This window comes from Botryllus schlosseri, chromosome 4 (assembly GCF_051294905.1).
Source record: "Botryllus schlosseri isolate E-star chromosome 4, Bs_hap1, whole genome shotgun sequence".
NCBI lineage: Eukaryota > Metazoa > Chordata > Ascidiacea > Stolidobranchia > Styelidae > Botryllus > Botryllus schlosseri.
In genome coordinates this window covers 22,148,395-22,166,325 of record NC_137239.1, presented here as the reverse complement: position 1 = coordinate 22,166,325, position 17,931 = coordinate 22,148,395, and the positions used below count along the sequence as shown (strand labels likewise).

General features: G+C 41.3%; 1 protein-coding gene across 7 annotated transcripts in view; it reads right to left on the bottom strand.

Annotated features, from left to right (window-relative positions):
• Nucleotides 1–41: 41 nt before the first annotated feature.
• The window catches only part of LOC145437433 (uncharacterized), a 30,490-nt gene continuing 12,600 nt past the window's right edge, over nt 42–17,931 (bottom strand). For 5 of the 7 annotated variants that reach the window (XM_080314687.1, XM_080314688.1, XM_080314690.1 and 2 more), the window contains 7 exons: nt 17,794–17,847; nt 17,684–17,737; nt 17,496–17,549; nt 17,378–17,431; nt 12,048–12,274; nt 9,921–10,111; nt 42–535 (listed from right to left, as the gene is read on the bottom strand). In XM_080314687.1, coding sequence (XP_080170813.1) covers nt 277–535; nt 9,921–10,111; nt 12,048–12,274; nt 17,378–17,431; nt 17,496–17,549; nt 17,684–17,737; nt 17,794–17,847 — 893 coding nt within the window. In that variant the 3' untranslated portion in view covers nt 42–276. Of the gene's footprint in view, nt 536–9,920; nt 10,112–12,047; nt 12,275–16,624; nt 17,295–17,377; nt 17,432–17,495; nt 17,550–17,683; nt 17,738–17,793; nt 17,848–17,931 lie in introns of those variants that run through there. The other 2 variants (XM_080314692.1, XM_080314693.1) reach the window with 2 other exon arrangements.

Sequence of the window (17,931 nt, the reverse complement as noted above, 5' to 3'; positions counted from 1 at the left end):
ATGGTCATTGATCATATCATTCCGAACAATCATCGTAAGCGTGCGATGTAGCATAACTTGTTATAGCACTCGTGACAGAAAACAAACGACATGTCGGTTCATCATGGAAATGGAATCCAGCCAGCATCATCGAAGATCCAACAAGTATGAGGCCACAAAAATGATTCCGGTCAATGTTTGCAGTTTCAAATTCCCTCCCAAACATAACTTCGAAGATCTCAGAACAGCGCAGTATCTTATTTGAACATGTGTAATCGTCCGATCAACGTATTGGTATCAACGAAAATTTACTTCACACAAGTACTGATACGATGACCCACAACCCACGTCGATCAGGACGAACTGATTTCTCGAAACCAATGCAATCAAGCAATCCTCATTTCCTTCGTAATTATCCGGTTGGCGACTTGCCCAAGGAGTCACTGTGAGATCAATGCTTCCTCCATCCGAACCGCGCCATATCCCTTCAGTTTGTCGGTCGTCATAACCAACCCACACGTATCCTGCAGTTAGGTAACCAGAGCTGATGATGTTCCTGGAGTAGTAAGATAAGTGATATATAAATGTATATGAGGTGCTATTGCAGTGTTGCTACAATAACGATATCTCGAGTGTTGTGTTGCAGACGAGATAATGATTGCACTAGTTGCGCTGCCAGTTGCACCAACACACTTACGACGAGATAGCGTAGTGGTATAATCCACAGCTGCATCACCAACGGGTTGCGGGTTCGAGTCCCGAATTCCTACGTAAGTGTTGGAGGTTTATCTAGGCTGCTCGCCATATCATCCGTGTAAGCCAGTGATGTCAAACATACGGCCCGCGGGCCGCATCCTGCCCGCCAGACGATTTAATCCGACCCGCGAGCAATTCTGAGTAGATTGATAATTTCCCATATTATCCAGCACATTTGTAACAAATGTTGAGTTTTTTGCAGGAAATACTTTCATTAAATATTCCCTGAAGGCAGCGAATGCCGAGCATGTTTATTTGTTCATTGTTCATAGGCCGCCCGACTATGCCGTTAAGCTTTCACTCTCTCTAATTCGAGAAGTCAGAAAGTTCACACTGAGTTCAGAGTTTTCTGGAAAAATGTACCAAAAAGTAGTTACTCACAGAAGTGAAAACGCCAATGCCGCACCGTTATGTGCAATTTACATGGAAAATGTCTTGGTTACACAAATATATAATTCAAATATATATGGTCGCAATGCTGTGTCACTTCCCATCCAATATAGGTACCCGGACTTGGGCAGAGAAACCCGACTTGCGATTAAATCATAATAACGCAAATGCCTACGCCCGCGGTTACAGTTACGCGACTACAGCAAAGGGAGCATAGAAATATGCCAACTTATATCGTTGTTAGCGCGGCTGTTTTATCGGCTCTTAACTGTATTCAACCGGACAATCATCGTGTTTTCGCCAAACCAATTGTTCGCGAATAAAGGTGTGGCGGCTTGCTGGAATAGAACCACTATATCAGGGGTTCTCAACTTCGCATGTACAACGGGCCGCATTTTACCCGCAAAAGACGCTGCGGGCCGCAAAACATTATTACCATGCATTTGTGAGCTTTCATCAAATTTAGGCTACTGGAGCCTATTTATTAGTCGTATACGGGCGTCTAGTCCATTTTCATGCATTTCAAATCATTAATGGACAGCGTTCGTAAGTTTTCAATCGCCGTTTTTTGTGAGAATATGTATCTTCCGGCGTCGCAAGTAAATCACTTCATGGAGCGTGCATTGCATTCATTTCCAAGTCGGTATATGTACCTTAGTATTATTATTACACACGGTATTACTGTGACGCATATCGCTGTTTAGGCCTTGTGCATTACAACACAAGCACTTTTTTGTTACAACAGAGGCCATTATCACTTTGAGCTGTCGGTGAAATGAGAAGAAGTCTGGCGTTTCGGGGTCATTTTAGATTTAGAGCAAACCAATTAACCCATGTTCTTTCCTTCCATGGCTGGTGCCCTCCGCGCCGATAGTTACAGAAGTCAACTTAGTCAAGTTGATGTTTTTCGCTGGCGACCTCCCCACGTTTGCCATGACAGCATTTCTTCTGCAAATATGTCCACTCTGCTAAAATGCACCAAGAAAATTAGCTATGCAATGTTTGTGAAGTCGATGGATTCGTCCAATGCTAGGCTAAAGTAGTATACGCGGCAACGTGTTTCAGAACATGCGGTAAAATGTCGACTGGCTACTCTTCTGGTCACGGTTGAATCGGACAACTTTATCTTCAAGACTTGTCAGGTAATGTTGTCCTTGCTGCTAAGCAATGTTCCCTCTAATTTCTGACGAGTCTACGCACACTCACCAACTTACTGCGCAGACCCTTGGACATTGACAACCGTACGTAAAGACTATACAAAAGGTCATCATTTCGTATTTTTTGTGCGCAACTTAGATTTTCTGTGCGCACAGATCGTGTCAGCACTGCGCATTTGCGCACGTGCCCAGTTTGGAGGAAACATTGCTGTTAAGTCCCGGAAACGGCGAATATTCGCACAGTATGTTAAAGTATTAGTGAAATCACACTATCTCTAGCAGATTTCTCGGGTTTAGCGATATTCTAAAGCGTCTGTATAACGTCGTCGGCAATTTTATTCATTTCTAGAACTATGGATTACTGGGCTTGACGCCTAGGTAAAAACGTTTTTTCTAAGATCAGGTGATATGTAACCTAGGATAAACTTTAATGGTATCGTTTTAAGCTTCTACGCTTCGTTACGACAACTGTTCTTCGACAAATAATGACAAATATAGGTTTTCCCTTTATATATGAGAAAGCAAACTCATCAAATTCAAGCTGCGCGCGTGCGCGGCCGCACACTGCTGACAAAGTCGCCACGCACAGAAAGTCCGTGCCGCACACACAAAAAAAGCCGAAGTGATGACCTTTCTTTCAGTCGTTACGCACTGTTGTCCAAGGGAGCGCGCGGTGAGTTGTTGAGTGCGCGCAGACCAGTGAAAAATTAAAGGTCCATACCAATACCAATGTTCCCTCTAATTTTTGACGAGCCTGCGCACACTCACCAACTCACTGCACAGACCCTTGAAAAACAGTGAGTAACGACTAAAAAAAGTCATCACTTCGGATTTTTCGTGCGCAAATTAGATTTTCTGTGCGCAGAGAACGTGAAAGCACTGCGCATTTGCGCACGTGCGCAGCTTAGAGGGAACATTGACCAATACTGATTCAGAACAATAACAATCTAAACTCGAGAACATATCAAGAGAACAGAAGACGTCAAAGAATGGGTATTCAAACGAAACAGCGACGGTGCGATAAGAGAGCTAAGTAGCTATAGATTAATATGCAACAATGCTGGGCCGGTAGTAATTGCGTTCGTAATGAAAGAGGCCACGGGCCGCAAAATGGACCTCTGCGGGCCGCGGGTTGAGAACCCCTGCACTATATGATCCGTAAATTATCTATATATGCTTGATAATAAAGTATTCAAGTGAAAAGCAAGGACACGAGGTAAAATTTGGAAATCAGTTGATCATGATCCGGCCCGCAGGCGATTTGAAGGCTGGAATCCGGCTCGCGACGCAATTTGAGTTTGACACCCCTGGTGTATGCGGTGATACAAGTCGGCAGCTACGGAATAAAAATGAAAAAAATTGGCATGGTGTAAATGACCAATTGACCATAGTAGTCGACAAATACCATGTATACCGAAAACAAACAAACCAACATACGTCGCATTCGGCTAATCACCGACGGTTGGCATGGCGATATACAAATAAAGGCCCATGCGAATGAAGATACACATATATGATCAAAATAGCGTATCCCTTTTCCTATCTTCCGTTCATCCACCGCACGGAGCTGTCGTTGGTTTCTTCGGAAAATCTGGTATCCTATCTCGATGATCGAATCAATTATTTTGAAATCATCGAATCAAATTAGACCCGCAGTATGGGTACAGTATCCACGTAACGTATCGATGTCTTACGTTATATTCACCATAAGAAAATGTGATTCATTTCTGTGGAAAATCTATATTTATCTGTTTCATTTGGTACCCTATGGAACTGACCGATGGAATGGGTTTGAAAGCTTCAATGAGAGAATTTTGATCTGGAGCAAACGTGCCGTAGGTTTGTGTGTACTTTGCTAAAACATTATAGAGTATTGAGATGAAAATAATGAGATGAAGACCACGGGGCTAGTAAACTCCGAGACGGGAAAAATACATCAAATTATAGATGTCGATGTCGATGAACGTAGCTACAAGTAGGCTGTTCAGGAATCATATTAGAATTTTCGGCTTTTGGTGATGACTAGGGCGTTTTTTTTTACCTAAAATAATGAAAATTTTGACCTAAAAAATCAAAATTTTGACTTTTTTTGACCTAAACAAACTGAATTTTGACCAAATTTTGACCTAACGTATGCAAATTAGGTGTTTTCCCAAATAATGTCAAAATTGTACCACTTATCTACGTTTCTGGTTGGAACTGGCTGTCCTAACGAAGTCGTTTGGCCTGAAAAAACGTTTTTGGCATAGAAACAGGCAATTTTGTACATAAAAAAAACAATATTTTAACGAAATCTGGCCTTATGAAGAATTCCAGTGGCTGCAATACGTATTATCGTGGAAATAATTAACAAACGGGCTGCAAGCGACATCAAGATGACGTCATAATCGCGTTTTCCAACGTGAACAAGTAACTTGGTGGTACGGCAACACGAACGACAACAGTGATTTTAACGTATGTGCCGCGAGAGGTCTGCTGGTGAGCTGTGACTTGAAGTGTGGTAACTGCGTAAACGGCGTGCGGAACAAAGATTCGACACGGTTCATGTTCGCACTATACACCTGACTAATTATCTGCAGAAATGGAAATGACTATAACCAGGCCGTGTTATTTTTGGCATATGCCAAAACTGCCAAAAATAACTTATTTTTGGCATTTTTCGATTTTTATTTTTGGCAGTTTTGGCATCGTCCTCTAAATAGATAGTTTCAGCCTCGAATTAGTCACAAAAACGCTTTATTTGGGCTAGTTTGTCAAAACACACCGCAAAATGTGCAGCATCCACGTATAATCAGTGCCAACAAACAATAAGAAGAAAAAAATACCCAACGATTTCATAGGTTAATAATATCAAACCAAACCACAAAATATGCAGTATCCATCGGACAGTGCTTCCAAACTCAGGTCAGCTAAGTTACTCCTAAATTCATTTCTCGCCCAGCGAATCTGGGAAATATCGGCCTCAACAGTAGCCGTTGAGGGAAAGAATGTTGCCAATCATCCACAAAAGGTTTTCAGAGCTTCGAAATCTTTGGAGGGCCGAACCGGCTTCCATGCATCATGAAAAGAGATCACTTCGCCAGTGCCATCGATCTAATCGCGGAAAGAATTTTCTTCCCGATACTTTTCCAGGAGTTTCCTGTGTTGTCTCTCAACAAATTCTATGTAGTAGCCCGACTATCATTTCTCCTTCAGTCTACCGATAGATCTTCGGAGGACTTTTGTCACTTCAGGTGGCTTTAATATTACCAACTCGCAGTGTTGGGATGACTCGAGTCATGACTCGACTCGAGTCAGACTCGAGTCACATTTTTCGCATGACTTGACTTGACTCGAGTCACTTTGCTAAAATGACTTGACTTGACTTGACTCGGCGTATCAGAAGTGTGGATTGACTCGTGACTCGGAGCAAAATTCACGAGTCAATTTCAAGTCATCAAGTAATCGATGTCGATAAAAATCACCGTATCTTGCATATGTTCGGATTGTTCGCGAAACGCTGGTGTAACCCGTGAGAGCGACCAATCATTCAATGATCAAGCGTTTCACTGAACCTCGATTGTTCTCTCACAAATAAATTGACCGCAAACGAAGTGATCGAAGCTTACAGCTAACGTTGTCTGTCGTAACTCTAGTAGTAAAGTAATAACATAGCCAAATGTTTATTTCTGTTCTCTGTTCTTACCTTAACCAAACCTAATGTTTTTTTGAAATTGAATTCGAATATAGTTTATATAATTCTCAAGCTCAACCATTGGCGCAGGCTCGAATTGTATCATATCTTTTTGTAAATGGGTAATGTATTGCCACTTATCAATTTGTTTCTCTATTCTCTATTTTGGCTGGTAACTATAAACTGAGGCTATGCAATTACGCAGTTAAACAGTTCTACGTAGGCTAATATGTGAGCGATGCAGCGCCTTTTGCGTTTATATTTACCTCTATATTCGTTCATCGGTTCGGAATCAAAGACCACTCAATCTGTAGTTCAGACAGCTAGCAAATAGCAATGACGTAATCATGTCTCATACTTCTTAAAGCCAACTTGACTTGAAATGTGACTTGACTCGTGACTTGACTTGACTTGACTGGACTTGACTCGAGTCACTTCCAAAAATCGAGTGACTTGACTTGACTCGAGTCACCTTTGAAAATAGATTGACTTGACTTGACTCGAGTCAAAATGTGCAATGACTCGAAATGACTCGTGACTCGAAGGTAGTGACTTGATCCCAACACTGCCAACTCGCATGGAAGAGTCCTAGGAAGGTTAGCTTGTTTAAGAAGATTGACGCAACAAGACAGTCTGGCTAAACGAGACTATGCAGCTCAGAATTAGCCAAACAGTTTGTTGCGTCACAATGTTCAACTTGATCACAATGCAAAAATTGTGGTTGATTTTGGGGGTTCCAGTTTCATGAGCAGAATATAATTTTTATTTTAATAATCAGTACTGCGGCAGCTTCTCATTGATACCCGTTTTATCAAATTTAGCGCTCGGCAAGCCGATCAAAAATGGTCGTAAAATTGCCTTTGGACAAATGAAAAGTATGACGTAAACCAAATGCAGTCAGCCGTTCAATCTCGCTGTGCCCACACAATTTAGGACACCATGCTTTCACCCCTAATGGGTGGGCTGGGCCTAGATTAAGAAACCTGCTTTTCAAAAACGCTTATCTCGCTTGTAACGCGGTCCTGTTAACACAACACCATGAACGAAATACACGATTTGGCAGATCGTGTTATTTTTGGCATATGCCAAAAATTGCTTATTTTTGGCATTTTCAAATTTTTATTTTTGGCAGTTTTGGCATCTGGCTGCTGAAATGCCAAAAATAACACGGCCTGACTATAACTCACGAGTGAGATTGCATAAGCCTAACTGGAAAGGTCAACGAGTTCGGACACATACGCAATTGTTATCTCATAGATTGGACATGTCATATTGCATCCAAAACATCATTCTGAAGACTTTGGGATAGCAGCCTCGGAAATTCGGTCCCGGTACAGCATAGGAGATTTTGGCCTTGAGGCTGGAGACTGTCACACGACACATACGGCTTACGGTCTATAGTGTCTATATGTCTGCTGCAAAATCGCCTTTGGAAAATATATTACCGAATAAATACGTGATTGAAAGCCGAAAACTTGGTACACTGTTGCATGAAATCATCGAGAAGTAGCCTCATGACCGTTTTCGGTATGGTACACTGTCAAAATTAATACGAACAGATCAACTCCGAATTTTGCGTAAAATTTGCTGAGGAATAGGCTGATCAATCGATCAGCTGTTAGCCACCATCGAAAACGAAACAGCTATCGCGCTTGACAGGGGTTGTAATTGTAAGCAAATGGCCTGAAGGCCACAATTGCACGGTGAAATTGACATTGAAGAATATAAAATAAAACTAAATATTTGAATGCAAACCGAGGATGTTAGTAAACCGTTTCATGATATCATCATCTCATCAACTATCTCAGTATGGAACACAGTTAGCGTTAACACAGATACACCGGCTTTTGCGTGAAATCCGCAATGCGTTAGGTAGGCTAAGTGTCAGATCAGCGCATATCTCTACCATACTCGACCTTGATAACGAAATTGCTGCCCGAATCACGGAATACCAACCTTGAGACTTGGCACAGCGTTCGATACTAAAATCAAGACATACCATGCAAAAGCTCATGACGGATCTAGCTAAGGAGCATCGTTAAAATCAATGGAGACCAATACCGGCTTTGCGTAATATGTTTGGGATAAATGACGAGTCAGCTCTCACTCGACTTAGGAAACGAAATTACCACTAACATAGTTCAGTGACAAACTTGAAACTTGGTACAGTGTTCGATACTAACATTAAGACTCACCGTACTAAATGTCATGACCGATCTCGGTATGGAACATCGTCAAAATCAATGGACACCAATACCGGCTTTTGAGTAAAATCTGTTTGCGATACATGACGGATCAGCACACACTCAACTTCGGAAACGGAATTACTACCCTAAACTTTGAGTAGAAACCCTGAAACTTAGGACAGTGTTAAATACCATACCATCACGACGACATGACATACCAAGTTTCAAGAATTATCATGGAGTGAAACACCATCAAAATCGACCTACACCAGCAAAGATCGACTCAACGCATATGACGGTAACCGAGTTCAGATATATAGATACGATTGTTACATCACACCTTAAGGGCAACTAGACTATGTTGCCCCGGTTGCTCGGTAATTTTATGAATAGGAGAGAGTAAATCACCGTTTCTTTATTGTGCGCGGCTTTGAGAGAATAGACAGTGAAAGCTTGTTATGAGCGCTACCGGAGCATGCCCCGGCTATAGGCATTCGCAAAGCGAAAACACGAAGAGAATTCGATTTTCGCAGAGACTTCGCTATATATGGGCATTTACAAGCGAAAGGACAAGAAGAATACGATTTTCGCTGTGATTTCGCTGCGTCTATAAACGGTAAAGAATTGTTATTGAACAGAATTTTAGGTGGGGCAATGCCCCAGTTGCCCTATAGGACGAGCCGCCACTGTCCAAATCCATACCCTGGTTTTACACTGAAATGGTATATCGCATTATATTACGGGTCATAGTAGTGCCATTCTAGCAACACTTTTTTCGAAAACAAAGGAATTGGACAATTGAATACGGTAATAAACCGCTAAAGCAGTGAATCTAACGACAATACAAGTTCATGCTCCTTGTGTTTTTTTTTATTCGTAATGTGGCGTTAGACCTGCATAGTGCATATGCGCTGTGAGGAATACATGAGTATCAACTGTAACCGCATATGTTGTAATTTGGTTCGTTATTATTAAAACACCATTGGGCTTTCTCTGGAAGCTGGGAATCTTTTGAATTAGAAGTGCTAATGCAGTGCGATCACAGGTATTTGCATTATAGTCTTTTAGTAGCTATCATATCCTTGGTGTATTCCGCATATAATGATTTCGCATTATTGTTTTCGCTTTTGTGAAAATCTAAACTTTTTGATCCAATTTTACCAGAAAACTCGTAACTCAGTGTGCATTTTGGCCTTGCCACTGCTGTCGGGTGGGTATAATGTGGCCTATGTATACAGGTTCTGTATTTGATGTCTGTATTTCTTACTAAAAACTCCACATTTCCTAGAAATGTGCTGTATATTACAAGTACTTTTCAATTTACTCAGAATTGTTTCGCGGGTCGTATGTTTCACACCCCTGACTTAAAAGAAGCACATTTCGCTCTTGATGTTGTGTGATTGCAGCTCAAGCTCACAGCGGAGTTCCTAAACATTCACAAACAAAAAAACCTAGATATTTCTAGCATACTTTTGTAACAAAGCAAGTAAAATTTTTGAGATGGTCGAGGTGCATGCTCGTTTAGTGTTGTTTTTATATTCTGCCAGCGCCATGCATATAGAGTAGCCCACAATTGCGTTGCAAAGTACTTCAACGGAAGATGTTATAATGAGGTGGAAAATTGTAATATATGAAAATCGTTCACAGTGCAAAACCTACCAAGATACGTTTGTGAACGTGAACCTCTAAATTCCTGAAGTTCACACACAGAACGCGAACTTGAGGCTCACGTTCACACCATCCCTATATTTTCAAGTATAGATAAGAATTCAATCTCACCTAACAGCTTCAGCGTCGCGAAGAATCTTGGCGGCAAGTTCTCCTCCGTAATCACGGCATGTTGTAGCTGCCTCCTGATAATTGGCAGGTTCTTCAAATATCTTATAGAACAAGGAGCCGAATCTTTTCCAATTGTTGAGAATGGTCGATAATTTTGAAGTAGACGTTAAATAGTTGATTGTAGCTTGCATCTACACGAAGCAAGAAAATAATTATTCAGACCAGAATACTTAATCCCACGTTAATACGAACCACTGTAAAGCCGAATTTAGGGGCATTTTACTGCTCGTGGTCTAAGTTTTGAATCTTCGAAACCTGCGATCAGCATACTGAATTGTCAAAACGTTGGAATAAATGCGTTGACTATTATCGACACTTAACTTTCGTCTGTCGTTTTTGTACATGACCGTGCCTGTCGATAATTTTTGTGAATCCTGTAGAGTTTGTGACAAACACCAGAATAGTATAAAGAAAATGTGTACGGTTGAGCCGATAGCGTGAGCTTTCATTAGAGAGTTGTGTGATGCGAGGCGCTATGGCAAGCCAAAGTTCTAATAGCAGGACCCACACTTGAGTTTGATTGATTGATTAATTATTGTTTCGACGCGGCACTCCATTGTAAATGAGTGCCGATTTAGCAGGCGTCGAACCCTGTCCGTTCAGATGAATCTGCTCTTGGACTCGGCAAACCTTGCGTATCAGTCTTGTATTCAATATAACACAACCAAGCACCCCTAATGGAACAAAGCTTTGGTTGATTGGAACACGAAGATGCATGATCGAGATTCGCAATAGTGCCCGCTCGTCCGTTGCTCGATGGAATGGAGAGCGAGACCACAGTTACAAGAGCAATTTACAGTACTAGCGAAAAGATAATTGAGCAGTAATCAAGCGATCAAAATCACTAAAAACCGTACAAATCACTAAAATCGTAAAATTACTATGATTGGAAAAACCGAATACAAATAAGGACAGTTGCATTGGCGAACTGATTCCTGTAAAACGTACTCAAATATAAAGACTAGCAAATAACATGCGCAATCGCAATCGATGTCAGTGAAATTTTCCAGTCAGTGTTCACTTGAATTTGTACCATAAAGGACGATAACTACAATATATATATCAGTGAATCCCAACAGTTCTCTATAGTCACGGACTCCTTGCAGGAAACTCACGGACTCACGTACCCCGAGATCCTTTAAATTGCAGAAGTGGTCAGTAACGAAGAACTTCTACTCGTTTGAAGTACTCAAGTAGTTTTACGCTACTTGGTTACTTACTCATGTAAATCTAATTTTCCGCTACTTCTACTTCGTAATATTATGGCGATAGGTCTAGTGCGGTAGCGAGCAAAATTTACACCCTTCGCGACCAAAACTGTAAGAATCACTGACGTAATGATGCCTTGAACATCGGCAGATAGGTTGTCGGTGGGATTCCTTGCTTGAAGTGCTAAATAAGACAACATTAAAAAGGGTTGGCACGCCAGTTGGTAATATTTTGATATTTTTGCACGCTGCATACGAAAGGTTGCCGAGCAGCAATGAAAATCGCATTTTGACTCATGTTTCTGCATTATGAAATGCTGAGAATCAGTGCCGCTAAACGAAATTATAAAACCAATGAAACACCATCATCTATTTATGAAGAAAAAAGGGAAATACCGACAGGAAAATCACATTTCGATGTGACATGCCAAGGAGAAGTTATTAATGGAAGATGAGAGCGTGCTAAACTGCTAGCACTCATTTGGGGATGCATATGGTCGGCATATATAGTCAGTCCCAATAAGAGTCAAAGCATCAACCTATACGTCGACAAAAGTTTTTCTTCTTCGGCTGACATTATCAGGAACAATATGGAAACTTTTATCAGCCTATATTATCTGACTAACTAGATGTTTTCAAGCCTTAATTCAAAACCGTTATTTTTATGAGTTTACATTTCTGCTTGCTTTTCTGCTAGCAGCATTGTCCCCTCGTAACTCTATTTTCATTATTTCATACGTGTCTTTATAAATTATATTTTAACTAGCCCAAAAGTTTCCAGCGCCCTTCTGTAACGATGATAATTTACTATATTCGAACCTGTATAAATTATTTTAAGATATCATTATTATATACTTACCGATTGTAATGTACGAGTAAAATTTGCAGCACTGGCTTGTTGTTGAACCGTTTCCGATAGAAGGGTCGCAACATTTGATTTTACCACAGATTGACTAGTCTTTAGTTGTTCAATCTCGTCTTGAAATGCAAGTTTACTGACTGTTGATCGCAATCTCAGTAACTCGAATTCCAGTGTGTGTTGAGAAGTGTTGAGTCTGTAGAATTCGTCGTGCATGCGACTGTTGACTGAAGAAATGTTAAGATAAAATTCAATGAGGGTGACGATCTTGACCAGGGGCTGGCAACATACGGCCCGCGACATTTTGAGCGTCCCGTATACAGTTCCCGGTCTTACATGATAATGTGGCTCACGGGTCTACATATATTTGCGAGTGAACATTTTCCACTATGAACATTAACGAGACAAAGCTGAGCTCCAATCTCATTCACGTGTATTCTTCACTAAGATTTTCTACGTCCGACCTGCGGCCAGGGATCAAAGAACTTCTTTGGCAACTTTGATCGACCGCAGATATCTTCGCAGACTTCAACAGCTAATAAAGTAGCCTACATTACGTTAATAAACTCAATAAATACTGGTTTTGGTCCTCATTCTTCATGCTCAAATTCTACATTAAATAGATTTATTCCTTGTTAGACGGATAAATACGCGATTCACGTATCGATTCTGATGTCCGGCCCGCCAAGCGCTTCATTTCCACATATCCGGCCCGCCGACTTGAGAAATTGCCCGCCCTGATTTTGGCGATTGCCGAGTCCATAATTACGGGGAATCTATTATTATTTATCACCAGCGCTGGCGAGTCACACAAATTCATCTGCGACTTCAGTCCGGATTCAAAATCGCAAATCGTGACCCTTCACTCGACTTCGAAAAATTAAAATTCGCAACTCGAACTGCAACTCACGACTCAGCTATTGCGTAACCGAAAAAAAATTTCACAGCAATCCCATTAAAAAAACTGTATCCCAGCGAACAATACATAGGGTGAAATTGTCCGGGCTTCAGTGATCAAATTTGATTTCAGTATTTAGTGTTGTCGCAATGCCGGAATATTGTATGCGGTATCATTGCCTTCAATTGAATGGCGATACTGGAATGCTAATTTTGGGCCAATAGACAAGTGCAAGTTTCACTATCTGCATTTTCAAGGTTGCTGATCCCGGAATTGGGATATGAAGGGCTTAAAGAAGTTCGAGGAAGTATTTATCTTGGAGCGCGAAAAGGCTCGCGGAGAAAGCTCGTTGGACTCACTCGAGATTTTGGACATGTTTCAAGTGGTAAGGATTCCAATCATCACTATTACCTACGAGTTGTAGACGAACGTGCTCGTTCAATAGTTACGTTGCAAATATTATCCCTTTGGTCTCAAATGAGTTTAAATTGAAATTAGTGATACGTTGGTAAGCGGTAGGGATTTCGGAGACCTGTTTAGAACAGTTACATTCAGAATTCCTAACGTGTGTATGTCTGTCATGACTCATGAGTCGGTGTATATGCCGCAAAAACATCAGGTGCAAAAATAAACTAAGTCCTTTCCTTTCCTATTATCAAAAAATATTCGTGTAATGTGGTGCGAAACTAAACAAACTGATTTATTAGTAGCCCAGTAATATTTATAATAGGCTATTACGAGGGTGAATAGTAGGGCAAGTTTCTGCAACTTTTGCAACTTTTTTTTACAGCTTCCGGCAGCTTCCTAAATACTCGTAAGATATGTAGAATGCTGTTTCAAGCTGATTGAAGGAATCTTATAGTGCAACTTTTTGCGACTTTTGTCCATTTTTTTCATGCAACTTTTTGCAACATTTTGCATCTTTCTCGATTTTTCATGAAAGTATTTTCGATTCTGGTGAAATACACGGCCAGATTCGACTGAAACACCGTAAATCAGCACCGAAGTGAGGCTTTTATGGGTATTTCGGGAGCTGAGCCGAAAAATTGACGTTTATTTATTTTATTTTTAGTCAATCTGGGAAGTTGACATTTGTTTTTAGTCAACCGAGCAAAATGTGGTCAAAATGCAACTTCTGCAACTTTTTTCAAAAATATATGCAGCTTTCCACGGATTTACCGGCAACAAAAACTTGCCCTAGTAATTAGATTTTCGAGTGCCGAGATTACGCTTATGATTACTAGACTAATCCATCCTGTCTACATTTATTACCTATACACTAACGAATCGTTATGGCTATGATTATGCTTATGTTCACGAGTAAGATAGCCTATCCTTCTGTTCCGGATTTCGCGTTGCAATGATTCCACTTCTGGAATGTACCATAGAAAAAATATGTTTGAATTCGTATACTCAAGCGAAATGAAATGTGTAAAAACATGCGACTAGACCAGTGGTTCTTAACTTTTTTTCCTCCAGCGCCCCCTTTCAGAAATTATCGTGCTCCAGCGCCCCCAGCCTCATATTGTAAGCAATGTAATAAAGACAATGAGTAAGAGGGAGGGCCGTAACAGCATTTCGTCAACCCCCCTAAAAACGATTGCCTTGCGCACCCATAGCGTGATAAACCAAACTTCTGAGGGCTTCGCCCCCAAGAACCCCGTAGCGTGATTTCGATGGTCAGCAAAGTTTGTGTGGCCTGGTCGCCCTAGGTGCCAACATTTTCTATAATGCATGAATGAATAGGTGGTAATTACACGTATAAGTCGCAATAAACTTTTTATCCTCTCAGCCAACGTAATCAGATTTACCAGTAGCGCTGAGTGAGCTGTTGTATTGGAAAATGAAGGGCACGTAATTGATAATTAAACATATTCGGGCGTGCGCGTAGGTACAATTAATTCGTTACCAGGGCCGCATAAGCACTTCGTCAGCCCCACCCAAAAAACATTGGTCTTGGGCTCCCCATAGGGTGATAAACCAAACTTCCGGGGGGCTTCGCCCCCAGACCCTCCTTCGGCCATCCGCTATTTACTGATACTCGTCATCTACATTGGGTGTCCACTTACCGAGCCAGCTATTCTCGCCTAGACGCGCCAAGCGCGAAAAAATTCAATAATAATGATTTAATTGGTCAACATGATCGGGAATTGCATGTATACTGATATCAAATTTTATCCTCTCTCTTCTCACGTAAACAGATTTACCGGTAGAGCTGAGTGATGTGTGATTGAAAAGGCAGGACCCCTCAATAATAATTATACATCTTCGGGCGTATACCCGTTGGCAGGAACGAAACGGCATTTCGTCAGAGCCACCGAAAAAAACTTGGGTCTTGGGCTCCCATAGCGTGATAAACCTACCCCCATCACGTTGTTCGCTTTTGCCACGAAATCAGCTGTACTGTTAATCGAGCCAGTGCGAAGCGCGAAAATTTTCCATAATTCATGATAAATTCGGTCAATAAGATCGGGAATTGCATATATATTGCTATCAATTTCTTGTCCTCTCTGCTCTCGTTACCAGATTTACCGGTAGAGCTGAGTGAGGTGCAATGTTCCCTCTAAGCTGCGCACGTGCGCAGTGCTGACACGGTCTCTGCGCACAGAAAATCTGCGTTGCACACAACAAATCCGAAGTTATGACCTTTTTTAGTCGTTACGCACTGTTGTCCAAGGGTTTGCACTAGGGATGGTGTGAACCTCTGAAAGGTTCAGGTTCGTGTGAACGCGAACCTTTTTGAAAGGTTCTGTGTGAACACGAACGTGAACCTCGTGACGTCATATTGCTAATTCCAACCCTTTCCTTCAATGAAGTGATAGCCTAATATGCCCTATATTGATGTACACGATACCTAGCGAAGATTCTGCCCACATAATGCCACAATGCTGAAGTACATATCGGCGTTTTTAACGTCGCTAAATGTATCAACCGCGGTAATCAAAGGATATAATAATTGCATAAAATCAGTACATTCCGTCGCTTTGCCAACAATTTCGACGAAGACTTACCAAGGAATTTAAGCTTACGCCTTAACGGTCATAGCCAGACCGGACAATGTGTTCGGAGTCTGAGTATTGCTACATCGATATTGAGCAGAGTGTACAACGGGTTTCTATACTCGTTACCGATACCACAAACAACAAGTTATGCAGCAGTAGCACGCACTTTAATCGCACGGATTTGGTTTTAATGATACAGTAAAGATATGAAGTCAAGATTGACCCAGTACGACCCTTCGATTTTTTCATCAGAAGACGATATCAATGTCATTGATTGGTTGACTAAGCATCATTCGCTGACTACGTATATCGATTGCGGGTCAGGCTCACAGCAGAGAGTCACTAAATATTCACAAACGGAAAGCTGGATATTCCGAGAAAATTTTTGCAACAAAGCAAGTAAAACTTTTAAGGTTGTCGAGGTGCATGGTGCATGATCGTTTAGTGTTGATCTTTTATGCTGCAAGCACCATGCATGGGAGTGGCCCGCAGTTGAAATGCAATAAATTTGAGCCAAAGTTCTGATAATGGAGTGAAAATTACAATTTACCAAAAGGTTCACAGTGCAGAACCTACCAAGGTTCTGTTGTGAACGCGAACCTCTAAATTTCCGAGGTTCACACACAGAACGCGAACGTGAACCTCACGTTCACACCATCCCTAGTTTGCACTTTGCACTGTGAGTTGTTGAGTGTGCGCAAACTCGTCAAAGCGTAGAGGGAACATTGTGAGGTGTCTTGGAAACTGTAGGGCTCGTAACTAATAATTAAACATATTCGGGCGGACGGACCCGTTGCATGATGTTATTTCGTGACCTCCTGTCTGCTATATCAAAAAATATAGAATCGCCAAACAGGGATATCGCCCAACAGGTATATCTAGTTCTATATATTCCTGTCGCCCAATCGTACTAAACTAAAAGACGCACGCGATTTCAAATTGGTATTTCTTCACTGGCATATAATTTTTCCCTGCCAGATGGAATTCGTCTTCCGAGGTTCAGATTGCCAAGACAGGAACATTCGGTGCCAGTCATTTAGGCGCCTATGAACAATTAAACCTATATGTCTTTTGTAGGTTATATATAACGAAGTTTGCGGTGTTAATTTGCTCTGAATACTCATTGAGGATATGTCCTACCACAATATCATCTACTGCGAAGCCATTTCTTCCAGCGCCCCCCATATCGCCCCCTGAGCCCAGTGCCCTCCATATCGCCCCCTGAGCGTTTCCGCCCCCTTCAAATTCACCAGTGCCCCTTGGGGGCGCTGGAGGCAAGGTTAAGAACCACGGGAATAGACTCTGCATTCTCTAGCTGCTCGATTTGTCTCGTTACGAATTCCAACTCTGTAAAGTTGAAACTAGTTCACATCTCCTCCTTTATCTGTGATGTGAAATATCGACATAAATTACCCAAAAAATCAACCTACTTGAAGAATACGAATCATGCAGTGTCTCTATCACGGATTCAAAACTCGCAGTATCTAAATTAAGGATGGTTTAAAACTTGAAACATGAATATTCAATCAAGCCCCTAAAAAAGCTTACGGTTTTTAATGCTTTGTTCAACTGAGTCAAAATTTTCCTTGTGTTTTCTGGATTCTGGAAGTATAGAGGGTTGAGAGATGAACAATGAGCATGGATTTTAAATTATAGAAATGAAGTTAACGATTTGATTGGACATATGAGAGAACGGTATAGCGACGTTACTAAGCTTAATTGCAGCTGCGATTCACCGTTCAACAGACGCTCACGGTCCTCAGCAATATCTTTTCTCAATTCTTCTCTCTCTGCAAACATGATGCATTTCAGTAAAGTGGGAAACATATGGGCATGAGAAATTTACGTTTCAAATATCTGTTGTTCCAGCGCTGGATCAGTGAAACCGTCCGTGAGTCGTCTGTTAAAGTATCGAGATATATGCAGTTGATAACGGAGTCTAAATATTGTGATTTCGCATGCATATGCGTTAGAGATATTCAGA